General features: G+C 44.5%; 1 protein-coding gene across 1 annotated transcript in view; it reads left to right on the top strand.

Annotated features, from left to right (window-relative positions):
* Window positions 1–27684, top strand: part of TRPC5 (transient receptor potential cation channel subfamily C member 5) — a 62010-nt gene that overhangs the window by 11512 nt on the left and 22814 nt on the right. Inside the window, exons 2-5 of the mRNA XM_082062141.1 lie at window positions 4123–4644; window positions 19915–20251; window positions 23462–23601; window positions 27362–27684. Of these exons, the coding sequence (XP_081918267.1) occupies window positions 4123–4644; window positions 19915–20251; window positions 23462–23601; window positions 27362–27684 (1322 nt within the window). The remainder of the gene's footprint in view (window positions 1–4122; window positions 4645–19914; window positions 20252–23461; window positions 23602–27361) is intronic.

The following is a 27684-nucleotide window of genomic DNA, read 5'->3' as shown; positions in this document are numbered from 1 at the left end:
TCACAGCCACTGCTAAAGCCCTTTGACTGCTGAGCCTTGTGCCGAATTGATGTAGTACAAAATCTTCTGTTTAGAGTGACAGAAATTGGCTGTGCCTGTTACCGCGCTCGTGGATGGCACATGCACTTCTCACCCAGGGCTGCATGCAGGAAAACAGACTAGAAGTAGGAAATCCTTGCTCAGTAAGTTACCCAAGCTTGCATTTCTATAAGCATTGCATTTAAAGTTTTCCAGTGAGGTTGCACGAGTTGGTTTTGTTTAGTAAACCAGTGTTTTGGCAGTTGGAGAATGTTTTGTAGCATACAATTGTATCACGTTATACAAGCTGAAAATAATGCAAATTAATACGTTTACAGTTTGTCAGGGTTGTACTTACAATTCATTACGCCAGTCCAGGTGAGGTGTTAGTTTATGGAACGGAGACAGCTTGAAAATGTGGCAGTTCCACCTGTAACAGGTAAAAGTGTTATTAGTTATTGTCAAACAACAGTGGCAGCGTTCTCAATGCCAGGCAGGTTGTATATTTAGACTGCCTCTAACCCAAGAAGTTTACAAGTAGAGATTAACAAAATGAAGAAAGTAAAGGATTTCATGGTTAGGCTTTGCTTTACTTTGTAGATATTGTCTTTTCAGTTCAGGTCTGAAGCACTGAAGGGTTCTATGGGGAGACTGAAGCTGTGAGCACCAGTAAATGGAAACACCTGAACCTGGAGGGAGACCAGTGTCTGGTGGGGTTACCAGACCATAATCAGGACTGTCAATCAATACACAGGGGCATAAACACAGAGACAGAAAACCAGCCTCAAACAGTCATTACACAGAGCCAGGCTCTTTCCTCTGAGTTCAAGATTTTGCACTCGACTGGCAAGTTCCTTTGCTGCAAAACAGCTTTTTTTTTTCCACCTAGCTGCCCTTTTATTTTATGTGCCGAGATGACAGATGCCGTAGAAACACTATAGTTGCTTTGAAATCTTCTGGTGCTTAAACCCAGATATTAGTTTCCATGGTCTGTAAAAGAAGCATTCACGTTAGTCTCACGTTGGTTGAGGAGAGCTCCGCTATACTGAACTGTGCATTTATGTGAGTTAATCCTCCATTTTCTTCTCCTCTAATGAATTAAGCTTGTTTTTCCCCCCCCACCTTTTTAAATAAATGAGATTTTCCACTTGCTGCTGTATTGTTCAGAGAAGCAGTGGCACAGCGGTAAGCAGCCTGCCTTTGTGAGGATTAAGTTCAGCAACAAGCATTCAATCATTTGTTGTTAATGGTAGTGTTAATTTCTTAAGCGAACATGAAATATGGAGAAGGCACGTGCTCCTATGCAAGGAGTGACAATAAGGTTCTGAAGGACTCAGCTTAACAGCTTCAGTCTGGTGATGAGGTTAATGGAAAAGAATTTGTTATTTAGGTCACTTAATGAAAATAACCTTGGAAGAGCTTAGCAGAGCCCTTGGGGTAGAATAATTTATTCCTCTTCTGCTTCCATCATTGTAAGTTAACCCAAGATACAGAAGACGTTGATCTAAACATGAACTCAACCTGTCAGGGTTGTGCAGGAGGAACATCAGCAATTACAACGCATCGTTGTCATCTCTGCTGCCTCTCCAGTGATAACACAAAGAACATAGGCTGCAAAGGCTTGCTTTGCATAGCCACAGCTTTGAAACAAGAGTTTGTTTGTTAAGATGCAGGTTATCAAAACACTGGGCAAGAAAACAGCCAAAATATTCACGACAAGGTGTATGATTTTTAGCCAAGACATGGTCTGTGGCTCCGCCAGGCACAGGAGAGAGGCCGCAGCAGCCATCGTTGGCACTACTCCTGTGCTGGGTTTCGGTAGTTTATTGTTTCTGCTCAGCTATAATCAGAAATAAGCTTCAGCTCCTGTGATTTGAGGCCTTACACTGGCCTGCTCCCAGACGCCAGGGAGCCCCTATGTCTCCGCACCACCAGTTTGCTTCTTGTTCCTAAATTAAAAGTGCGGCCCAGGAAAACGTGCCTTCCACACAGTGACTGCCTGAGACCTAACAAATATAACAGTGCTCCATTTTGGGGTGAGGGCTTGCGATATCAGCCACAATGAGGGATGGGAGACCTTGGGACAGCCATTTTGAGAGCCCTAGATCCAGATTTAGAAGAGCTCAGGAGCAGACAGCAGCAGAGCAGATTAGCACCATCCCCACCTGTAACATTACTGCCTCGTCAGCAAGCGCCCATTTCGTGTTTTGAGCAACATGAACACCTCATCTGTGTACAGCTGAAAATCTTTTTCACAGCCCTGGGTACAATAACTTCCATATAGAAAAACAAGATTAAACTTGACAGTAATAGGAGTGATAGAGGGGGAAAGTGTTCATCCTTTGAGGCAGAGGCCGCAAATACAGCAGCCAGTGACTGACTGGAAAAGGAGGGAAGAGAGATAAACGCAGTTGTTCAAGCACCAGGGCTTTAAAAAACACTTCTGAGAGAAAAAAAGAAAAAACCCAGCACATTTCTCTTGACATTTAACAAGCTATCTAGACGAGCTGAGCAAAGGAAAAGAAAGTAAGTCAGAGACATTATAAAGAGAACTGCTTTCAGCTGTTTGTTACCAGGTATCTTAAAATACGTTTATCTAACCTCGCTAAGAGATGCCAAGCCATCCACGACCCACAGCAAATCCTCCCCACCATTCTCTCTTCTCCCCCATGAGCCGTATTTATAGGCGGCTCCCTCCTGGCTGCCTCTGGAGGGTCTGGCCTTGTTAGCAAAGCCTCCTCACACCTGTGTCTGTGGGCTGCCCAGATTTAACTCCTCACGTGCCGCATCCAGGGTAGCAGACTTGTGTTATCCCCCAAATCCCTCCAGCCGCCCAGCGAGCCCCCTCCGTTACAGGACCCTGCATCTCAGCGCGGCGCCGACCTTCGGACGAGTGTTTTGTGTTGCGAACGGGCCCTGTCCTGCTGTCGGAGCCGGTTACAATGAGGTTTATCAGTCACCTGCAGCCTGGGAGCCTTTAGCTCTTTAGTGCTATAGAGGCACTTAACTCGCAGGGAGCTCAGACCCAGCGGTTCGCTGTCTCATAACCAGTCCTAGGTATATCCTACAGGATTGCTACCCCGTTACTTCATGCTACTTTATCACTGCTTTACTTTTGGGTTTTTTAGACTGAGTAATGTTTCCTGTCATTAGGACTCCTTGACAATGGTTTCTCTGAAATGCATTTAACATTTGAAGGGGAAGCGGGCGTACTGTTCACCCAAACCAGCAATCACCCCGAGCAGCAGGCCGCCGCTGCCAGGCCGGAGCGGTGGGCACACCGAGTACAGTGTGCTGGAGTAGTGATTAACACACAACAAAGAGAGCTGCCTGTGCTGCAAATGGAAACACACCGCGTGCTTGGGATGGAAGAGCATTTTGCTCTAATTTCGCACTCTGCATATAGTAATAAGACACAACAGGGTGTGCATTAAGTTCATCTTTTGAGAAGTGCAACAGTAGCTGAATAATGCACACCCTGGAGCGTCTTATTTGTAGTGGACTATGGCTCATTAATTTTACATTTAAATTTTTTCAAACCCATTTAAAAAAAAAAATCTCTTCTAAGGGCGGTTATGTAATGTATCTTTCCACTGAAAAGTATTCTCAAATAAAAGCAGGAGGGAAAAGGTGAGGAAGAGCTTTGCTCAACTGCAGACCAGTGTTTGGTTTGGTTTGCGTAGGGCCGGCTACAAGCAGGTACTTGACCTGCTAATGTAGATATATAACATAAATAATGATAGTTATGGACATCTATTCAGTGGCTACTCTTTTCTAGACTTTCTTGTTGTGTAATTACCTGGGCCTTTTGTCTTCCTTTTTCCCCACAATAGTCTGCCTTTTGGTATATGAACCAATACCCGTTTCAGAACACGTTCACATCTAAAGCATTCAGCTGGGGATGTGAGCGACTTTGGCACCAGACTGGGAAGTGAATGGTCACAGGTTCCTGCTCAGGAGGTGGACGGGCATGGTCTGGGGGAAGGTGGTTTTGCCAGAAGAGCAGAGTGTGTGTGTGTGTGTGCATCGATACAATAGAATGGAAAGAGCAGAGGCTGTTATAAAAACACATGAAATATGACTATGGTTCATCCCTTTCTATAGGTTCCAACCTTGATGATGGACACCCAGTTTTCAGAATTCACTCCAGATATCACCCCAATAATGCTGGCGGCTCACACCAACAACTATGAAATCATCAAACTGCTTGTCCAAAGACGGGTAACAATTCCACGCCCGCACCAGATCAGATGCAACTGTGTGGAATGTGTCTCCAGTTCAGAGGTGGACAGCCTGAGGCATTCCAGGTCACGGCTGAACATCTACAAAGCCTTGGCCAGCCCTTCATTGATTGCCTTATCAAGCGAGGACCCCATCTTGACGGCTTTCCGACTGGGCTGGGAGCTGAAGGAGCTCAGCAAAGTGGAAAATGAGTTCAAAGCTGAATATGAAGAGCTTTCACAGCAGTGCAAGCGTTTTGCTAAGGACCTTTTGGATCAAGCACGGAGTTCCCGAGAACTGGAGATCATTCTTAATCACAGAGATGATCAAAGCGAAGAGCTGGATCCCCAAAAATGTCATGATTTGGCAAAGCTAAAGGTAGCAATAAAGTATCACCAGAAAGAGGTAAGAGCCATCTAAATGTGAAGGTGTGTGATGGCTTCTTGTATTGGTGAAATGATTCATGTCTCTGGTCTGCATGGTTTGGGCAGGGTTGGTAGCTGAAAGCCAGGAGGGCTGAGTTTGGAATGAGTGGACAAACGTGCAAATGTCACAAACCAGGAGGTCCGGTGCACCTTGGGGAACAGCACGAATCTGGTGACAGTTGAGGGCAATGGGACTGGGATTTGCTGCAGTGGGTTGTGGCTTCTACAGCACTGACACTTTCTGTTTCAGATACTCTAATTCCATTTAATTGTAGCCCATCCCTTTGCAAAGAACAGCCTTCAGGGATTTCCAGGTTGGCTGGCTCCAAATGCTGCTTTTATACAGGAGCCAAAGGGTAGAAGGGGTTGGCTGGCTCATGAAGGTCTTGACTGCAGGAAATAATATAATATATCATTCACTTCCTCCAGGCACCAAACACTTCCTAGCACCCATTCAACACTAATTCATAATGGGCAGAGAAATGACAGCAGCGAAAGAGAGAAGGATTGATCACAAGTGCTCACTCTTCCCAGGTCTCCGTGTTTCCAGCAGTTTTGTTAGGTGAAAATGCTCGCGTGATGCTAGGGAGCGGATCGTGTCATGCAAATACCGGCACCTTGGGCTGATTCCTGCTCCTTGATTCAACTGTGTTTTAGGAACTGAGAAGCAATTCCCAGAAATTCAAACTCCTGCCCGTAGCACCAGAAAGGAAAGACATACTTGAACTAAAGGGCACAGAGCCTTTCAGAAGCCCAGAGATTTATAAGATGATTCAATAAAGGCCACGGACCCAAGGAAAATGCTGACAACAGTTTCCTTAGTTGGCTCTGGATTTTCTCTCTCTTTCCAAACCTGGACTGAATTTAGCAGATGAGGTATTACTGTTGGCCAGTGATGCTCCAGGTTATCTGAAGGGGGAATTTATCTTGCTTGGTTGAGGAACTGAATTGCAACGTCTGTTACATTCCTCCGTGTCTGGAGGGAGACAGGAGTGGTGGAAAAGCCTGCCACGTTACTCTTTGCACTGTCTTCTTCACATTTGATGCTTTGTTTTATGCATTGACCCAGATGAGGACAGCCTGATACAATACCCACCTCCCTTAAAGGCTGCTCATGTCATGCGAGGTGCAACAGCCAAGAAGCGAAAGATGCAGATTTTCCTTTCTTCCCTTTTACCTGTTATACCTCTGAGTACCAGCCCCTTGACACAACAGGCTGGAGCCAAAGGCTCAGTTTTTTGGGGATCCAGCACGTGATCACTTGCTGCTTGTGCTGGACCGCTCCAGGGAAGGGTCAGCAAGGCTCCCGCCTTCAGGTCAGGTTGTGGTTTTTACTGCAGCTGACATGGTCAGCTAACACCACAAGTGCTTTAGGAACATGAACAAGTAATGAAGAATTGATCTGGAGAAGGTACCTCAATACCTCAGTTCAAATGTTCCCTGAATCTAAGAAGGGCCAGAAAGTCTCCTGGTTTTTTACTGGCTCGATAACCACAGACGCTGCACCCGCACACAGGCCTCAGGACACCCCTGTAGGTCACGGCTGGTTTCATGTCTTGCCACAATTCAGGCTCACAATTGAGCCTGAGCATAAATCTGTGGCTACCCTGATCTTCTGTTCACGTTAGGAAGCTGCAAGGTTGAAGGAGTTCACTGTATTTGAAATGTAGTGCTGAACGGTCCTGAAGCTCTTTTAAAGTAACAAATTTTTAGTCTTTGCTTGCTCGCTTGACAGTTTTTATCTATTTTTTTTAGGCATATTTGATTGAATTCCAAGCATATGGGCAAATGCTATGTTTTATGACATATTCATGACAGTTCCAGCATATAAATGATAGCAAATATGCTCTGTGTCGCCAGCTAAAGTCAGCGCTGTTTCCAGGTAGAATACTGGTGGGCAGGGACCAAACCAATGAGTTTGGGAAACCAGCACCACCCAACGCCCTCATCCCCCCTGGTCATTCACAAATACGAGATGCATCCTGCAAGACAGTGTTGGTGTGCAACAAAATATTGCAGTGGTTTACTGATCATGATAATTAGTCCAGTACAAAACACCAAGCAAGACAAATGTTGTTGCCAGCATCTGAAAAAAAATGAGTAGGAGCACTTGTCAGGGCAACACCGAGAAATGCCTTTTAATCATGATTGAAGAGGATCAGGCTGAGAGAATTTTTGTGGAGACAGGAAGGAAAATAGAAACAAGTTTGGTTTTGCGAAAGGCAGTTCTGCAGAGAGGAACAGCCGTTTTCAAAAGCAGATCATCCTGTTCCACTGAAGCTTTCTATGTCTTGACATTAAATGGATATGGGATTGGATGGAGAAGCTTTTTATATCTTTACGTTGACAAAGTTACAAGTAAAATCTCTGGTAGCCTAAGACAAAAATCTAAAGTGGACCTTAGTTATTTTCTGGGGCTGTAAATTGTTACGGCAGGTGTTAGTTCTTTATATTCCACATAAAGAATGCGGAATCTCACATTGATATTAGACTAATTGCTAGACAAATTTCCTGCAGCTTTTTTCTTTTTGAGCGAAATAAACCTCAAAAATTTCCCCAAAATATGAAATTATGCCATTTCAGCTTAATCGGGCAGACAGGAATGCTCCTGATTCTTTCTAGAGAAGTCGTTGAGAGAGAATCGATAAAGAGATCGTTGCCTTTGGATGGAGGAGCAGTACTGTGCGTTTTGGGTAGGGAGCAGATCTTAAAGTTACTTTCTCCTTGTACCAGCACAAGTGATCTTGGCAGTCAAGAGTTCTCTTCACTAGACACATTATCCAGTGTTCTTCTCTCCAAGGCATTTCAGCTGAACCTTTTTCCCCCATCACACTCCCATACTGAAGAGCAGGTGCTGGTTTGTTCCAGGTACAGCAGAGTCACAGCATTGACATTTCTAGCACAGGTGGATCATCTCCAGCAGTGAACATACAGGACTGCAAACAATCCCAATGGCAAAGCTGGACATCTATGGGCACTTCTTGCTCCAAATGGGTTTCGTCTTGACAAGGGTAGAAAAACCTCCCATTCTTTTCAACAAAAGAGCCTGGGAGGTACAAGTTTTGATTTCTCCCAAACGTTACGTGTGTTAAGTATTTTATAAACTGATGAATTTGTCACTCATGAGCAAGAAGAACTTTTTCCTTTGGAGGAAGGCCAAAACAATGGTGAAGAAATTTCTTGCTTTTCATGGTTGTTTTTAATAAGCCCATATATCCTAGAAAGTAAATTACTGTTTACACAGAAGGAAAAATTTCAATTATACAGGAAAGATTAAAATGTGCCCTAAAGTAGCTTTGTAGTGTATTTTATGGTTTATGGTAGTAAATGTTAAAACCATGCTGTGCAATGTTCACAAGCTCCGTCTCCATCTCATCTTAAGTGTAGAATAGTAGTGTCCTCAGTTTCAAATTACGAGAGCCCCAATCATTTCTTTAGAAGACAGGAAGGATTTAATAGTTGCGATTGGTGTTCGCATGGCAGTCACAAAATGTTAGAAACAATGCTGACAGCTCTCGTACACTGCGCAACAGGATGAGTTACATCCAGCACAGACACACCAGCTTTCTCCAAGTCCACTTTTGAAAGGAATTCTTTTCATAAGATCACATGAATTCATGGTGTAAGAGACACGAAAACTTTTTGTAAATGCTCTGTAGTGTATGGCACTTGCCTTCATATTATTACTTTTCAAATTCTTTTATTTGTGGCTAATTTTGGAAGGAGAAAGGTGCTGAAGACGTAGTATGAAAAGGTACAGCTCAGCTGTTGAGGATCAATCTTCACTACGCTGTTCTGGCACCATATTAGCTCTGCATTTGTTAATTTGTTTGCATTTCTTAGAAATGATGGGGAAAAGTAATCTCTTAGGATCTCGCCAGTGATGGAAAGCACAGTTGTATGTACCATGTACCGTTGCTGTATTAGAGAATCAGAGCGTAGGCTGAATGCAAATGCCATTTTTACGTGCTTTTAAAATTTGTTGACATCACCAACATAATGTAAAGCGAGCGCAGCGGTCAACCAGGTGTAAAGGGCAGATTTCTCCTTGTCTGTAACATTCTGCTAAGCCACATGCGCTCTGCCTGCTCTGCCTCCTGCTCGCCAGCACAGCCCATTCACATCTCAAAGTGAAGTGAAACATCCTAGTGGTGGCTGTTCAGTGCTTTGCATTTGTCTGGTACTGGCAGCTGCAGATGCAGTTTGTGTGTCTGTAAAAACACACACAGTGCAAGGCGCTCATTACAAAAATGGATTTTACCTGTGACCGTGTTGCTTAGTGCTCTCACCGAACTAGATCAAAGGATTGCATGAAATCCCCTCTCAGAAACCTTAACCTTTGTCTCTCTTACTCATTGTACTTAAATCAATGACAGGAAAGGAGAGAAGTAGAATTGTTAGCTTTTCTAATTTAAAACCAGCGTTCTTTGCTCTTTTCTCTTCATGATGAAGTTTCAAAAGTTTTAGTTCTTTTGTTTTTCCAAGACATTTCCATAGACAGGTACTCCTGAGGTAAGTACTGGAGTGAATGAAGAACCATTCCTGCCGTGCCACACGTTTTCCAGCTGTGTCTTGCCTCGCATCAAGCTCAGGGCTGCGGTTGGAAGCAGGGAGCGCTTCTCATTCTCCAGGGAGCGCACACACACCCGGCACATTTCTCAGGGCACTTCAGTCAGTGTGGCGAAAGGGCTTTTAAAAATATCAGAGATGCATGAAAAATGAAGTGTGAGGTCTGCGAAAATCAAAGCTCATCTACTGCACCTTGTTTACCTGTTTTGAAAGGCATTCCGGTGTGGTGATGGATAGCCACAGATCCTCCTTTGCTTGCAGGCAGCGCCAAGTTATTCTCCTGTGGTTTTGTCTGTTTTCTTGCCACACTGCCTGGAGCTATAATGATACAGGGCTGAATATTTGTATTGCACTCTTAAAAGGCACAATAAAAAGCGAGCTTTTCAGTGAGCCTGCACAACTCAGGAGATTAATAAACAGGCTTTTACTTTCAGGTTTCTAGAATGAAATCATACCAGGTCATGAAAAGATCTTTATTAGGACTAGATGGGGGGAGCAGAGCTGCTCCTTTTCCATTCTAGGGACCTGGAACAACCGTATCCCTTAGGTATCGGATGGTGAGGATGGTGCGGTTGTGCTGCCTCCAGATCTGTCCTACATCACAAACCTGAACATAAATTCAGGGATTTCAAAAGCACCAATGTCACCTGTCACTTCCCATCAGCATTTGGTCATTACTGTATGCAGCCAAGTTACCATCCGATGTGTGAACAGTGGCCTATGGTAACTGACGCCGTTTTTCACTCAGACTCAATCCCAGCAGGCAGAGAACCACGTTACAAAACGTCCCGAGGCTGCGGCAGTAACTGAGCTGTTCCCGGCAGACCCGGCGGCCGGACTTGGGGGGCCTGTTCAGTTTGGGAATTTGAACCCTGCAGCTGCCTGGTGTGACCGGCATTAGGACAAGTGAAGTTTAAGTGTAGCTTCTCTCCAGACTTGGAAGACAAAGTAGTCAGAGAACTGATGATTCATCAGTTTGACAAAGTGGACTTGAATGTTTATTTGAGGAAACACTATTATTTGGTATACTATTCACATAGCAGCAAAATGTTCTAACTTGCTGAAGGTTAGCCACATACTGCAGCTGTCACAGAGCAGGACTGCAGAAGACCATCTTTTGACAGCAAAATCATCTGTGACCAATCTTGCCATGCACAGATTTGAAAAAACAACCTAAGACCAGTATGTCAGCCAAGGACAAGGACTCTGCTTGTGTAACGTGTTAGTGTCATGTGCAGCAGGCACTAAATGCCTGGATCATTCTTTAAGTCATTTTTGGTGCCTCCTGCCTCTGACTTAAATGATGTCTTGGACAAAGACAGGAAATATGTTGAAAGCTAAAGGGATTGCCACTGTTTTAAGAACATTCCAGAATTATTTAGTGAGTTTGTCAGTTCCCTAACTTCATGTATCCTATCCATCTTCTTGACAGCAAGAGAAGAGGCTGGAGAAGCCAAAGTTAAAGTATGGGATTGATTGTCTTTCTATGGACAACAGAAACTGGAAAGAAGTGGTGCCTTGTATATTGTATAAGCCAATGTTCAGTCTTATCACATCTGAAGGTCGAGAGTGCCTCTCAGAATCAGCTTTACATCAGTGGTGAAGAGTATATCATGTTATTTCATACTTCACTTTGAATGATACCCTGAAATAATAAACTCTGTGGAAAATATATTGCTATGGATTCTCCTTTTTGGATATAGAGCAGTCATTGTTATTTATCTGATTTCTGTGAATTTCGGCTTTACTTCTGTCACTTAGTGAGGGGTGTTATGAAAATCTATAGAGAAAAGAACCGAGATTACACTCCCCTTACACCCCTTCTGTATCCATCAGTTCCGGCATCATCCCGAGGAGCCGTTTAGGTGTCTCGTGATTGGGAACACAGTTACCTCATAGTTCTTCACTCCAAGAAAAGTGAGATGGATAGATGGGTCAATCATAACCCACCCAAACGCAGTTCTTGTGCAGAATGGCATTTAAAAGCTGTGACTGCAGCTTTCGTGTTCTTATTCTTCCTCTACAACCCCCTGAGCCGGCTGAGTAAACGTCCTTCAGCAAAGAACGTGTCCTGAAAATGACTGAGGAGCAGAGGCAGCCTTTGGAGCTTCCCCAGAATGAGAGCAGTGTTTATGGTGTGCTGGTCTGTGTTCTCCTGGATATTGGAGTAAATTTACTCATGCAGGAGAAGGTCAGGTAGAAAGAAAAAAGAAATCAAAATTAAATAGTTTCAGCATAGCTATTACTCAGGTCAGAAAGGAAGCAAATGAAAAAGATCTTTAGAACTTTTTAACAACACTAATAGGGTAAAGTAGGTATGTATTTAAAAATACTTGAGAATGACTTTTAAAATTCTCGTGTTTGATTTGCTTATCACTTATTTAATGTAAATGTTAGAAATTGACTAGGGAGAAGAAACGCAGCGTTTCACTTCGGAGTCAATACCTGCTCCACCCAGCCAAAGCCTGAGCGAGCGCCCGTCTTCACCTGCAAGGTCTGTAACTCCTCAAGTGCTGCCTGCAAGAGGACTTGGGAAAATCTGCAAGAGTTGTCTCTGCACAGTTTTTGCAAAGCTTCTGTAGGACGTGTCCGACACCCCCTTCAGCTCTGGGCACCAGCCGCTGGGTTGTGAATGAACCCATTCTGTCTGGGGGTGCACCTCTGTATTCAGCACTTGCTGGGACCGCACTCTGCCTCTGCAAACCCAGTCCGGGCCTCCTTCATCTTTATAACAGAACTGTGTCATGAAATATTTGCTGAAGTACTTTCTACAGGAATGTATTTATCGACTGTCGTCTGCTAAAACAAATGCTGACAAGTTCTGCTTCTGTCTGGAGTGTTGCTGAGGGTCTGACCCAGCCGAATTCTGGTGGGGTGTTTGCTAACAGAGCTTGGCCTCCCCAGGCGCCGCTCGGCATTGCCTTTGTTCAATGCAGAATTTAGACCTGCACTTAAATCCTGCTGACACAGGCCATAAATACAAAGCTATAGCTAAACACATGTTTAAGCACTCTGAGTAGAGATGGATTTAATGTCAAGCTTAAATAATTGCCTCTTCCATGGGTAGGTACCCAGGATTTGCAAGCTTCTACCTTACTCTTCGAATCTGTGGGCCCGCTTTTATTGAAATATTTAAAGCAATTCAACATAAATTTGTGAAAAGGATGAATTTTGATGGAAGTGTAGCAGTCTTTTAGAGGGCGTTCAGTCTTGCCTTTTGCCAGCGTTCAAATCACTGATGAATTTCCAATTGCTCCTGCTTAAGCTGAGTTCATGTCTGCTACCATCGAGAGATCTGTTATGCTTAGGAGACCTCTAGTGAAGATTAATGTGTCATCATCACTTAAAATATCATTTTAAGAACAGATTAGACAAAATTCCGTATAATTTGATGCCCTATGGTCATCTGTGGAGGATCTGGAGTTTGTTTTATTCACCAGCAGAGGGACTGAGCAATTCGGGTAGCACCTGGTTTTCTTGAAGGACTCTTCCAGCTCAGCTAATGATCTTAATGGCAGGAATGGCTGCAATTTGGGTTTGCATCAGTGCTTCGCTGCCAGGAGTAACAGGCATGTGAGTAGCAGCTGTGGTTTTGATAGGAAATTCATCCTCTATTTTCCTAAGAAAAAACTATTATCTCTTGGAAGTGCTGGAAGAGGAACGTTGAGTTGTAGTGCCTTTCCCCAAGTTATACAGCCTCCCCTTCAGCTTGTCTCCTTTCTTCCTTCTTTGTCTGTTGCAGAAAGTACTTAATTAACAGGATGAACAACCATTAGGTGTTTACCCTCTGCAGCTCACACTTCAGCAGCAGAATGTAAATAACTCTGCAGTCATTAACAAGGTTGAACTTTAAAAAGAAATGTGCTACAAAAAGGAGGATTTTCTTATTCATCTCACTGCTTGCAACATTGCAGACTTGAGGAGGCTGGTACTTTATGTGAATATCTGGTCTCCTAGGGCTTTCCGGCTCTCTGCAGCAGACATCAAATTAGGCCACAGATAGTTTCTCTCTTCTGTCTTGGTCTAATTTAGAAATGTAGCTCTTTGAGTTTTGCCCACTGGAATTTCCTTTAAGAGCAATGAAACTGCTTCAGCAACCGTATTTCGCCGCTGCTCAGAGGAGGCAGAGCGGTTCTGTGCTGCGCTGGAGCTGCGCTGTGCTGCTTGGGTCTCGGCACGAGCATCTGCAGGATCACAGGATCACAGGATGTTTGGGATTGGAAGGGACCTCAGAAGATCATCCAGTGCAATCCCCCCATGGAGCAGGAACACCCAGCTGAGGTTACACAGGAAGGTGTCCAGGCGGGTTGGAATGTCTGCAGAGAAGGAGACTCCACAACCCCCCTGGGCAGCCTGGGCCAGGCTCTGCCACCCTCACTGAGAAGAAGTTTTTTCTCAAATCTAAGTGGAACCTCTTGTGTTCCAGCTTGATCCCATTACCCCTTGTCCTATCATTGTTTGCCACCGAGAAGAGCCTGGCTCCATCCTCGTGGCACTCACCCTTTATATATTTATAAACATTAATAAGGTCACCCCTCAGTCTCCTCTTCTCCAAGCTAAAGAGCCCCAGCTCCCTCAGCCTTTCTTCATAAGGGAGGTGCTCCACTCCCTTCAGCATCTTTGTTGCCCTACGCTGGACCCTCTCCAGCAGTTCCCTGTTCAGGAGTGTAGAAAGAAGCTGTATTTTAAAAGTTCATTTGCATGCCATTTCATCTTCCTGAAGTCCAAGGTAAAGCATCACTTTATTGCACAGTGTGACCCATGTGCCTGCTGACGTTGTGCCAAGTATTTGGGCTATTGGACAGTTACACTCTGTGGGTTAAGACATTAAGATCTGGCACTGATTGCTAAACCCAAGCCTGTGGTGGGATTGACAGTGTGGGAGTTTTATCTTCACGAGAGGAAAAAAGTTCTAGCGAGTTGGTTCTGAAAACTCCAGCAGGACAGGCTGTGCTGTCCGCAGTCCATCCGCGGCTGTACTGGTGTGCGGGTGGCAGGCACCGCTGTGCCAGTGCCCCGGGATGGGGACACACACACCTGCTGTCCCAGCGCTGCGGGGACACGTGTGTCTTCAGAGCTGTGTCCCTTCCCAGCACCTCTGCGGGGTGGGACAGGGATTTCTGCTGAGTGCAAGGCAACGGCATTGATCCTTGTCACAACACAACTGGATTCACAGGAAATATACACTCTTTACAGATCTAGCTAAAATATACACTTATGCTACTATGTCAGACGCTGCAGTTGCCCGATTGTCACACAGACTGCAAAATCTAGCTCAGTTCCCGTCAAAACCTGCCTGTCCAAAGCCAAAATAGCTTTAATTGTAGAGGGCAGCAGCATATAACGATCCCCCCAAACACAGGAACGCTGCGGTGCTGCTGGGGAGATCTAACGTACAGAAATGAGTGTCAGGGGAACTAAAGGTAATTTCTGGCTCCCATGGCATGTTGGGCTCTCAGTGGTGACCCTACTGGGAGCTGAGGTAGCTGACTGACAGGAGAACTCCGTCCTGCTTATTAACACAGGGCTCTGCAGTTACAAATTAGTGCTTATTCATCTATGAAGAGCATTTACTATCACAATCCACAGCAAGAGTACAGGAAAGAACTCCAACAAACTCCAAGCAGAAGAGCCTGTTGGCAGCCGTCACCGATAATCAGAATAAATGCAGAGAGGTACTGTGCTCAGCCCCTGTGATGTCTATCAGGGAGCTATTTCAGTTGCTCCCCGAGGCATTCACATCTCAGCCCATCTGTGTCTGATTCTAAATTACTTACGACTGTGAGAGATAAGGGATTTCCCCATAGATAAGGGGAGGGGGGATGGAACATAATTTCTGTGTTTGATATTTATATTAATGGCGCAGCATGCAAAAAGCATTTAATTCCCAAGAAGTAGAATTTAGGTGACATGAAAATATCAGTAAAGATTAGATAGTAAGAAAAAGACACTCCATCCAGCAGCTGCTTTTTTCCCTTAAAAACTTTCCCCTTGGTAGATGGGCAGGTGACAATTACTATGATGAACATTGAAAATGAAATTCTGTAATAGCACAATCCAGCTCCACGCCAAATGCTACACAAAGATCCTGGCAAGACAAAGAAGAAAGAGAGAACAAAAAGACTTTGTATTGCAGCAGTCTCTACCCTCAGAGTGCTTCCCAACCATGACGGAAGCTGCTGATCTCACTTTTTGAAAGGCAAAATATACTTATCCCCATTTTCAGAAGCCAGGAGATTGAGCATCTTGCCCACCGATGACATAGTGGCGTTGTCCTCACAAGAGCATACTCTGAGTTGCATCTTCAGCTAGGGACAGGTTCTGCTGAACAGGTAACGGAGAAGGAGGCTGCTCTTTGGATTACATCCCCCAGAAATGCATCTCCAGTCTTTGTCTACAGGTAAGGCCAGTGCTGGAAAAAGTTATGCCAGGACTACCACAGGCTTCATAGCACTGAATGCTTAGTTCATGTATTAGCTAAATTGAGTATGAATGCCATCTTTTGGACGCATTTCTTTCCATTAATGCAACTATCAGAACATTCTCCGTCGTGTCTGTGGGATGATGTCTTGTGCTGCCTTTTGTAATAGAAACTGGAGGCTCCTGAAATGCAGCAATCCTTGGCAAAAACACTAGATACCATGCTTGTTATGTAGGGGAGAAATGCACTGTTTCAAGTCATGTGCTCATCTTCTTAAACAAATAGAGAGCTTCTGGTACAGTACATCTGCCTCTGATTCTGGACCAGCTACAAAACTGGGACGATATGCAGTTTTAAAAATTATCATGGTCTCTCCATTTTGCAGAAACTTCAACCGATACCAAATCCTATGTCATGGTTTAACCCCAGATGACAACTAGGACTGCGCAGCTGCTCGCTCATCCCCATAAAATGGGATGAGGGAGAGAATCAGAAAGGGAAAAAAAACAACTACTTGTGGGTTGAGATAACAGCAGCTTGATAGGACAGCAAAGGAAGAGAAAATAATAATAATAATACAAGTGACGCAGAATGCAATTGCTCACCGCTTGTGATGCCAATAGGCGGTTCATTCCCAAGCAGCTGTGTTTGCCCCCGGCCAGCTTCAGTTTCTACACTGAACGTGACATTATACAGTAAGGAGTTTCCCTTTGGCCAGCTTGGGTCAGCTATCCGGGCTTTGCTCCCTCCCAGGTACAGCATGAGAAGCCAGAAAGTCCTTGACTACCTGGCAACAAGCAAAATACCAGCGCGCTATCAATATTCTTGCCATACTAAATCTAAAACACAGCCCTATACCAGCTACTAGAAAGCAAATTAACTCTGTCCCAGCTGAAACCAGGACATCCTGTCACATACGGTATGTTCATGAGAAATTATAAAAGCCTATGATATACACATGTGCTGTTTCTAACTATGGCAAATGAAAGGCTTTGCAAAAAGGTGAAAAAACATATTTGGGACCCTACTAGCAGGGAAATGGAACTTGGACTCAAGAAGGGCCTTGGCACAAGTTGTGTTGGAGAAGTCAGCTTGGTTTTCCAGATCTCAGTTCTGTCTATTTGCAAAGCAGAAATAAGATTGTTTCCTTAACTTTACGAAGAAATTTCAAATTATGGATAACAAAAGCTCCATGATATTATGACAGTTTCAGACTACTTCACACCTAAAAGGGCTAAAGCTTTCTACTGTGTGTATATTCTATGTGGATTGATTTAGCAGTATGAATCCTAGACAATCTTTAAGGAGTTGAGCATTCAGTGGTTTAGTCTGGCCAATTAATTGGATGGTTTAGTCCAGGTAACACCACCTGGATGCAAAGATGAGGCCAACATTCACAGGACTACTTAGGGAAAAGCTGGTTTCTATATTCTTTGAAATGAACACAGAGTTACTGGCAAGCAATGGGTTCCTGAGGCAGCACACCAAGGGCTTAGCCGACTTCTCCACCGGCGTTCAGAACTCCAGTATTCCTGCACCCTGGGAGGTTGGTTTTCCAGCCGGCTATAGTCCCTGCACTACTTGAGATCTAAGCTGCAGTATTTACTCGTTTTACATCTGTGATTACTAAGTTGGACTAATATGAGTCAGTAAAAACCTACATTGGGAAGTGCTTGGCCTTACCTTTAATGAAGACAGCATTTGATGGACTGTGCCATTGGGGAGAACTTCTTTCTGCCTTCTGTGCTTAAACATCCTTTAGGCCATTTTCAGTGAGGTTGTGATGGGCTTGATTGGAAAATTGAACGGCTTTTTCTGTTTCCGTTCCCTTTTACCGAGCTGGTCTTTAAAGCTGCTCTTTCATGACGTGTGAATTTCTCTCAATTTGAAGAACTAACATCAGATACAACCCAGAAAGCAGGTTTTAGAATGAGCTGTTAGGCAGAGGAGAGGCACTTTTCAGATGTTTGTGAGTTGCACAGCAACCAGAGGAACATATAGTCATTTGATTTCTCAAATGACTCTGACTGACTCAAGGGAAAAACAGTTTTATTCTACCCTTAGAGCTTTGTGTTGTATATGATAAAGAGAAAATGTGTTTATACATTTACCCCCTCAGAAAAAATAGAAAAAAGTTGTTCATCTCTGAGAAGCAGCAGCATCTGTTACCATGTGAACTACTGCAGAACACATCTGGTCACAGCTCCCGTTTGTGATCTCGAATGAGAAATACAGCAGTGTGACCCTCCAGTTCTTCCAGCTTTGAGACATCACGCGCTGACCCTTCTGAAACTATAGACAAAAAACCAACCAACCAAGTGACAACTGATGCTTCATGTATTTTCAGTTTCTCTAGGATTGTTTCTTTCATCATTGTCCCCAGACTTGGATTTTTACAATAACATTTTCTCATCATTACAGGCAACAGGTCTTGTCTTTTTCTGGAGAACATTACCATATCAGCTGTTTTCCAGTTTCTGCTGCATGCATGTGTAGGTTACTTGAAAATCAAATACATTTCTGATTTTCTGAGATAAAAGATTGACTTTGTCAGACTAAGCAACTGATTTTTCCTCTTGCTTGACCTCAGTTTATTCATTTTGCACATGGCAGTGACAGATCTCTGCTGCTGTCGAGCACCCTGAGAACTGGGCATGAAAGGTCCTCACAATATTGGGCAGCTTTGGCAGTGAACAAATACTTAAAAGATACGGGTGTGTGTGCTAAAGCTTTTATTATAGTCTCTTTCACATGGAATCCGATCCCCTGGTGACTAAGACCTATGGGAAGTCCTGGGTATCTTTAGATGAGATGAGAAGAGCCTGCAAGTGTGTCATAAATGCAGATGTGATGGCTGATTCTGTCTGTGCTGAGTGGGGCTTCTGCCAGGGTGGAAAAAATCGTCCCAGTTTGGGCTGGCAGAGCGATCAGATGGGTACTCTTGTATTCAGAAGCCAGTTTCTTTGCCACCATGGCGTTGTCCTTCTAGCAGGGTCATCTTCAGGTTACACAGCACGGTCATCTTCAGGTTACGCACCACTTTGAGTCTCCTTTGTAAGAGACGTCTCTTCTCCCTGACAAATGCTGCCAGTGCTACTGTGTCCATTGGAAGTGTGATTCTGATGCGGCTGTGTCTGGTCAGAGCTGTAGCTGTGTTGTTACAGGAGTGTGTTTATCGATAACTGTATCCACGCTAGGACAGACTGATTTAATTACAGCAAAGTAAGTGTACCAGGCAACCTCAAAACAATAGTTGAGATTTTTGAGTTTTTCTTTTGAACTTGCAGAGCTCAAAGAGAAATCTGAATTCAGTAGATCAGATGGATTAAGATGGATTAGAAATCAATTATGTAAAGAAATACACAGTTGTCTTGGTCTTGCAGGCCTCTCTAATTAGCTATGGGTCTGAAAAGTTTTGAAAACCGTGGGTATTATCCGGGTATTATCAGGAAGGTAAAGTCTTCTGGCACAGATCAGAAATATTTTGGCTTGAGTGTGGAATTCCAAAGGCTGTTAAACAGTCTGAAGTAGTTGCAACCTGAGCATGTCTGGTATGGAGTCACTGAGGTGCACTAAATCACCATCATAATGCTATTTTTTACAGAGTGAAAGTAGATTTTCAAGTGTCACTGTTGGTACTGTGATCAAAGGTTCTTTCTGCCGCTGCTTAATGTCTCACATTTTACAAGTGGTCCGTTCCTCCCCGGCAGGCGCGTTCACCAGCGTGCTGTCCTGCTGCCCAGCACACACCTGTGTGCCCTCCTTGCACAAACCCACGGGCAGCTCCCCACGCGCTGCCGGGGGCACCCAGCCCTCTCACACAAACGTTCCCAGAGCTTTACACCTTTTCCCTCCTGTCTCATCATTCAGTCGCTTCTTAAAGACACTGACAGTGATTTGAGACAGTCAAAACCTGAAACAGAAGAAACCGGCTGAAACAGAAACACATGGGAAGAGAAAACGCTCGTAGTAATTTTGGTGGTATCACTTTTGCACAAGGCTTCATGTGTGGTGAGTGACTGATCTATGTAAGGATGCTTCAAATAGAGAAGACCTCCCAGCAGAAATCTTAAATCCCATGTATAAAAATAAGAGCGAAATCTCCCTCGTTTCTTCCGTCTGTCTCCAAATTACGCTTTTCCACCCCACAGCCAGCCCCAAACTTAACATGAGGGTCTGTGTGGGCTCTAACACATACGTGAGGGGGAGTGCATGTGAAGAACCAGTCAGTAATGATCTTTCTCTTGTTTTCCTCCTCAGTTTGTTGCTCAGCCAAACTGCCAGCAGCTACTAGCAACACTATGGTATGATGGTTTTCCAGGATGGAGGCGGAAACACTGGGCAGTGAAGCTCCTGACCTGTGTCACCATCGGACTGCTATTTCCCGTGCTATCCGTGGCATATCTGATTGCACCGAAGAGCAGGCTGGGACTGTTCATTAAAAAGCCATTTATCAAGTTTATCTGCCACACGGGCTCTTACCTAACCTTCCTCTTCATGCTCTTGCTGGCATCGCAGCACATCGTCAGGACTGACCTCCACATGCAGGGACCACCTCCCACCATCGTGGAGTGGATGATCCTGCCCTGGGTTCTAGGTAAATCAGAAACATAAAAATCCATGTGAATTTTGGGGTTATCCTGTGCAGGGACAGGAGTTGGACTCGATGATGCTTGTGGGTCCCTTCCAGCTCGGGACATTCTGTGATTCATTGAAATGCCTGAGCCACAGTCTCCTGACTCGCACCCATGGCAACTGTGCGGAGACTCATTCCTGATCTCGGCATCATCAGCATGTGAGGAGATTTGGCAGCCGGCTTCATAACTGTGTGAAACAGCTGGGCTCCTTCTGGAACAACAGATCCTGTTGGCCCAGGGCTTTTCTGCTGTTCGTGTTGCCATCTGACGTGCCTTTAGACATGACCCTGAGTAAACTGCAGCAGGCACAGCTCTCCCCCTGCTTCTCCCATGCTCGGTGTGAGGAACAGGTTAGGGATTTGCTCCTGGGTCACTTGTCAGGCTCTGTGGCCGGTCCGTGGCAGGAGACAGTGCCCCGAGCTGCCTCTCCTGTCGCCTTCTCGCTGATCCGCTCCCGGAGCCGCTGTGCAGGTACCAGCCCTGGTTATTCCTGGACTCACAGTACCCTACGGGAAGGCAGAAAAGGGAAGATATATATCTCTGTCTGCCATATGCCTCTGTGCTGATAAACGCTGACCAAATCAATATCTAGAGCTCTAAAATAAGTAGGAGAAGGAGAGAGTATTTATTATCAGGTTAAACACGAGGCTCTTACTCCAGTTTGGCTTGGGCAACCGCCAGTGTGAAGCAGAGGAGGTGTCCGTGTTGCTGAGGGCAGGCTGCACGGTGAGGGCAGAGACGGGCCGGGGGAGAAGAGCAGAGCAGCAGAGTTCCATATATTTCTCATGAGGGAGAAGTATTTACCCTTTAAAACTGAGCGCCAGCGCAACAGCAAGTGAAAACCCCTGGACTCCATTAGGAGCATGATCTCTCCTCTAATTAAGGTGTCACGTCCCTTGCTGTGCTGTTAACACGCAGCACCATGGTGAGCTGGTTCGTTAGCGGGAGGCCTGCCCGTGGGCTGTGCTCTCCACACCTTTCCAGCTCTCCCGCAGCCCAGGTCGTGTCAGTGCAAAACCCCAGGGGACAGGTGACAGTGAATTGCGACTCTCCACGGGGTAAGGGGCCTGGAAAGCCACCGCGATGCTTTGTGAGGCCATCTCACACAAACCTCCATCTCCGGAGCTCCTTACAGCTCCTCAGTGCTCCTCCCGGGTCCTCCTCTGTGTCCCCTGCGGGCTCCTCTCCCAGTGACACTGGGCCCCAGCTCCTTGTGTCTCTGGTGGCTCTAGACCAGGCTGGTTCTGTGCTGAACTAACAAGCCAAACCTAAAATTGGAAAATGAGGAAAGTAAGAGTTGCAAACAGGTTCACAAACCGCTTTCCCATCGTGACCCAGGGCACTTTGCTGCTTGCACAGCTCTACCACAACTCACAAATGGTAACTCCAGCCTCATTGTCTTATTAAACTGATCTATGGCATTGAAATGCATGTGTTGGTAGAAGCATCAGAGTAAGCCGAGAAGGTTAAATGTATTTCCTGAGCTTAGGTGATCTCTTCACTTTATCCTTACTTTCGTGGTTAAAGTTGAGCGCAACGGTAGGCTTTTCAGCAAAATTGATTTGCAGATGAAAGGATAATCTGTTAAAAGAACCCCTTCAAAATCACGTCTTACAGCTGTCTGCTCTTTGAGTTCCTTTGTTTCAGATAAATAGGGATGTTGTGGGACTATTTATTAAATGGAGAAATTAGAACAGTTTCACCGGATTAAAGATTATTATTTAAGAAATATCTTCCCCTCTAAAAGGAGAGAACAGGCACAGAGAGCATTGCTGTAACTATAGTAACCAGCAATGATAACTCTCTATAAATACAGTGTGTGAGTTCTTCAACAGGCTCCTCTCCATTGATTTATGTTTGTGTGTAAGTGCAAAGATTTGGAGGCAGCTGTAATAAAATTACCTTGTTGGCCTTGACATTCTGCTTGCCTGACCACTGACCTGCTGGCCAGCAGCTCAAGAGCTCAAATTGATATTTGGATGTTTGCAGCAGTTCATTTCAGCATCATTTGCTCTTCAGATTGAACTTTCAGGTCCTAAAAACTTGAGCTGCAAGTAGCATTTCAGTGCCCACTGCAGTATCCTGTGGTTAGGTATGGGGAGCGATTTGGGTAACTAATCTGGTGATGCACCTGGAGGTGTATTTTGTTGGTTTGTTTTTCTTTTCACACTGTTCAGGTCTTCATTCAAGGATAATGTTCTAAACCGGGTAATTCAAAATATCTGGGGGCTCTATGGACATTCTCAGAATCGTGTAGGTGATGAAGGAGCCTGGCTGCCATTTGTTTTTTCATGAGAATGAGGCTCTCAAAAATACTTAAACAACACTACAATAAAGTACATACACGTTACTTAACATTCGGATGGTATGGCAGGTGAGTTCAGCAGTCCGGTCATGAACTTGGGAAGCTGCCCCTCGCCCCTCCAGCTGCAAGGAGCTGTAGGGAGGGTTGGCAAATGCCAGGAGTTACTACCAGGAGGCATTTCAGAGCTGAGATGATGGGCTCTGGCCATATCCTCGGGAAGAAATATTCACCTTGCAAAGCCCACAGCCAAACTTGACAGGAGGTGAGTCAGTGCAGAGAAGCGCTGCCAGGCTGCAGAGCCCTTCATGCTGACTCCGGCCTTTTTCACCAGCCATCCCCGTGGGCTCTTTGTGCAGCAAGACGCATAAATGCAGTGACTGAGCACAGAGGATGAATTCACTTCTTTGGTGTGATGTTTCCAGGTCAGGGAGGAGATGTTCTGGCACACAGAAGCTGGTACTGCTGTCCCGGGTTCTGCAGAGAGAGGAAAAATCAGTGCTGTCCAGCTGAGCAGTGAATTACCTATAGTTTCTATGAGAGCAGACAATGTATTAGAAACTATACCAAATACAGTTGCTTAAATAGTTTATTCGCTTAGAAAAAATTTCATCTGAGCCAATCCACGCATACTAGTTTTAAATAACATATGTTTCAAGCAGTGTCCTCATGTGCATCTCTGGAGCCCCAGATAGGAAATGTGGGTCTTTGTCCCCACAGAGCTGTGAAATGCCTCATAGTCAGAGGAGGGATGAGACGTTTTTTCCAAGCTGTTAATTTATCATTTTCTTTTATTACGTCAGATACACACAGTGCTCTAATGCAAATAATACCTCATCATGACAATGGACTCTCTTGCTTTCTACAGGTTTTATCTGGGGAGAAATCAAGGAAATGTGGGATGGCGGATTCAATGAGTACGTACATGACTGGTGGAATCTGATGGATTTTGCAATGAACTCCCTCTATCTTGCAACTATCTCCCTTAAAATTGTTGCCTACGTCAAGGTACAGTAACTTGGGAGAGGGAATTTGCAACTTGCTTGTGAGAACTGTAGTAAACCGGGTAGAAACTGTCAAGATCAAAATTACAGACCAAAGAGAATAGCTGCTTTGCAAGCAATCCAGTTTGGAAAATTCACTTGGAAGGCTTATGAATTTGTTTAGAGAATGATCTCCTCATCCTGACTCTTTGATCAAGACTGAAGTAGATTCTTTGGGCACTGGGTACGAGTTTCCCCACTTGCTGTCCGTTTTGTACCTACTCAGTTGCCAAAGATACATTTTATTTTCCATACGGACACTGACCTCAACAATGCTAGAAATAGTGAAAATTTGTTTTTTTTTTTTAAATAAAACAGTAAGAAAACCAAGAATAGGGTTATCTGAAAACATCTACAGCAAAGATTTCTAATCTGCAGTCCTATAGATCTGTGGATAACTGATCAGAAGTTTGTGAAAAGGCCACTAAGAAAAGCAAACCTGCTAGTGGGAGGTTCCATCTGAAATAAAGGAGTCAACTTATCCTCTTCAATGTATAGTTTTGAACTACAGGCAAGGAAATGACAAAGGAGCATGCTGGAGCTTTCACACCGTGTAGATTCTGCGCTGCCATGTTCCATTTATGGTAAGAATGCACATCAGAGCTCACCCCCAAAAGCACCTTGCATGTGTATAAAGCTCTGATGCTCCAGGTTAGTGTATGCAGGTGTTTTGGAGCCAGAGGATGCCCTGGAGCACTTTCCTTGCGTCTTTTTTTTTTCAAAGACACAGGCGAGACACAAATGACCTCCTGCAAACTTCTTTATGCTGCTTGTCCTGATTCTTTTCTTGGTATGAATCAGCAGTAGCTTCACAAGAGTTTGTGTAATGACACAGGTGGAAATGTGCTACTGTGTTGGTTTTGCCCTGATAGAGCAATAGCACTTCTTTTAGCCCAGGACAAGCACTTCCCACAGCAGCCTTGTTTATTCTCACCCAGGCACATATGCAGGCAGAGAGGAGAAGAGGAGAAAAATTCCCAAAGCTCATTGACTCCAAAATGGCAAGGCTTTTATAACAAAACTCTTCAGCAAGCAGTCCTGCTATGGGGCCTTTTTAAAATGCAGAAGGCTGCATAGTGGTAAGTTAGTTTTTCAAAGGGAAAAGCTTTAAGTTGCTTCTCCCTGAAGAGGCAGCTCTGTAACAGCATCAAAGCAGGAACAGATTATGTCTCTTTTCTCCCAGCATTCAGAAGCAGTGAGGAAATGAGAGGCTGGAAAGGTTGGTCTTTAAGCTGTGAGCAAAACAGGAAAAAAAATGCTTGAAATCGTAAGATGCACGAACAAATCTTAAAATGTTAACAATCTTGTTCCTTCTCCTTCTCACACACAAATTACTAGAAGAGCTGTGCATCCATAAACAGTCACACACCGAGATTTAAACTCGTAGCCAAACCACACGTATGAAGTAAGTACAGCTTTGTTTATATACTCCGTAAGAACTACAGGCTAACTACAAAGACGCATATGCCAGCACAGAAAAGAATGGAATAGATTTGAGTACAGATCAGACCCACTGGGATTAAAGCTGGCTGATCTAAGGTCTGCTCCTGGCAAGGACCAAAGTCAGACAGTGCTGAGAGAGGCATAAAATCTTACGTAGGAGCAGTTCTGAAACCCTGTGCTCACAGAAGTTCCCTCCTGACCTGTGTCACTTAGAGGGTGCAGTATGCTCAGAAACATGAGGATTTATCATGCTGATAATGGCTTAAAAATATTTTGCAACGTGACTTGTAAAGGTTTTTGTTATTTATAGAACAGCCTTGAGCGGAGAAAGGCTGGTATATATGCCAATATACCATATTCTAACACTTCTTAGATCTTCAAAGCATTACATGGACATTTAGCTTTCTGCCAAATACCAGAAAAATCAATTGCATGCTGACACTAATGTTTTCCATCCTCATTTTTATATGGAGACTTTTTTTTCTTGATTTGACTGGTTCCAAGGCCTGGCCCAAATATTTTCCAATATCAATGAAATCTTCAGGCCAGTTACAGGGTAAAAATACTTTCTTAATCAGTTTTCATTTGCTGCGTTGAATTATCACGTACTGAGGGAGGGTAAATGTGACTGCCTGGTGTAACTTATTTGTACCGTATACATCTCTGCTCTCCGTCTTCATATTCTGATGCCTAACCCGACCAGCTCCAGCCTTCCCAGGTACCAGCTTCATTAGAAACCTCTGAAATTGTCTGCTTCTCTATTACCTAAGACACTAGGCTGCTCCGGGCAGACTAGTGGTTTCTAAGCAAGGGGACGCCACCAGTTTATAAAGGGCCAAAATAGGACCCTAACAAGCCGCTTTAGAAATAGATGTGAGATGCCAAAGACGTTTTCAGGTTCCTTTCCGCGCGCCCTGGGCTGCTGTGTCCAGCCGTCCCGCAGAACAGAATCACCAAGGGCGGTGCGGATCGGCACGTTCCGATCCAGCCGCCCCACCGCTGCCTCCTGGCAAAGAGCTCACGTGGCTGCTGTTCCAACGGATTTGAAGCCCCATCTTCAAACCCCAGCCAACAGACTCAGGCCGCGCTGCGCACCGAGTAAAGAACAGTTTGGGCACGTCAGAAGCAATCAGGGGTCATGCTGGAATGTCTTTGTGTCGTGTTTTGGCTCCTTCATACAGAGGAATAGTTTAAAATACCAACTTGCTTTTAGCTGTGCCCTTGAAAAAAATGTGAGCTCGTGTATCGGACCTTCAGATTTAAATAGAAAGTCCCTGCAAACTCATCTGTCAGTACCATATTAATACCATTTCCTTTTAAAAGGTATAAAAATTATTTTAGGAGTCCTAAACATGCTGGCTACACTATTAGCTACATTAATCTAAGTACATTTTTTGCCTTTTTATACATGTTAAATGAGCAGAGACAAATGTTAAAAGGACGATTATTCCTTGATGTTAAAATGTCTTTGACTTCATTCCGTTATGCCACTGTCGTTGAGCTGGAGTAGTTCCATTTATACAACCAGCTCTTTTGTGTTACCTGTTTGCTATCTGGCTGTACTTTGCTCAGAAAACGCTTCTGCTTTTACAATTACATTAGAAACCCGGTTAATGTTATAATGGATGCACTCAGATGTATCCAGTGTTTTGGCTGCAATTATGACCTCGGCTTTAGCGATTCTCTGAAAATTACCATGACAAATTAACTAATAAGAAAATTAATATGAAGAAAGCATTTTGGTTCTGGGCTGTTGGCACTTTTTGTTTGAGATTAGTAGGGAAGGAAAACACCCACTTCTTACACTAAATAGTTCATTGCTTTCCTTCTCCCCTCCCTTCTCCCTCCCTGCCGCGTTTTGAAGGTGCAGTCAGATTTAGGAGGAGAAAGATAAAAGGTAATTGGAAATTTCTGATCCGAACCTGCTAAAGGGGAGTCTGAACCCCTTCAAGTGTTGAGATGGGGATTGCGTATGAACCCACGGACCTGAAGAACCCACAAACAGTGAACCCAGAATTCAAAAGGCCTGTTTTCTAAATTCAGGGTAAGAACAGCCAGAGAGTTCCTAAGAAGGCACCACTAAGCCTAAGCCCCTGCCCTGGTCATCAGCTTCTATCCCAAATCCCAAATGTTAGTCCGATGGTTGCTGAGAGTTAAAAGTTCTTCCAGTGTACCTGGTTAGTATTTACATGTGAAGCATTAGTATTGGCAGGTGTGGCTTTGGAGTTATCTCAGAGTAATTAGAATGTAATTCACTTTTATACCCTTGTTATTTCTTTCAGTACAATGGTTCTCGTCCAAGGGAGGAATGGGAAATGTGGCACCCGACTCTCATTGCAGAAGCCCTCTTTGCAATATCCAACATTTTAAGTTCCTTGCGTCTCATATCCCTGTTTACAGCAAATTCACACCTGGGACCCCTGCAGATTTCTCTGGGACGCATGCTGCTAGACATCCTTAAATTCCTTTTTATCTACTGTCTGGTGCTTCTGGCTTTTGCCAATGGACTGAACCAGCTTTATTTTTACTATGAGACCAGTGCCTCGGAGGAGCCCAACAACTGCAAGGGGATCCGATGTGAGAAACAGAACAATGCCTTCTCCAC

Source organism: Streptopelia decaocto (genome assembly GCF_964273445.1).
Source record: "Streptopelia decaocto genome assembly, chromosome: 10".
NCBI classification, from domain to species: Eukaryota; Metazoa; Chordata; class Aves; order Columbiformes; family Columbidae; genus Streptopelia; species Streptopelia decaocto.
The sequence above is the reverse complement of the archived record's forward strand: the minus strand, read 5'-3'. Positions and strand labels throughout refer to the sequence as shown.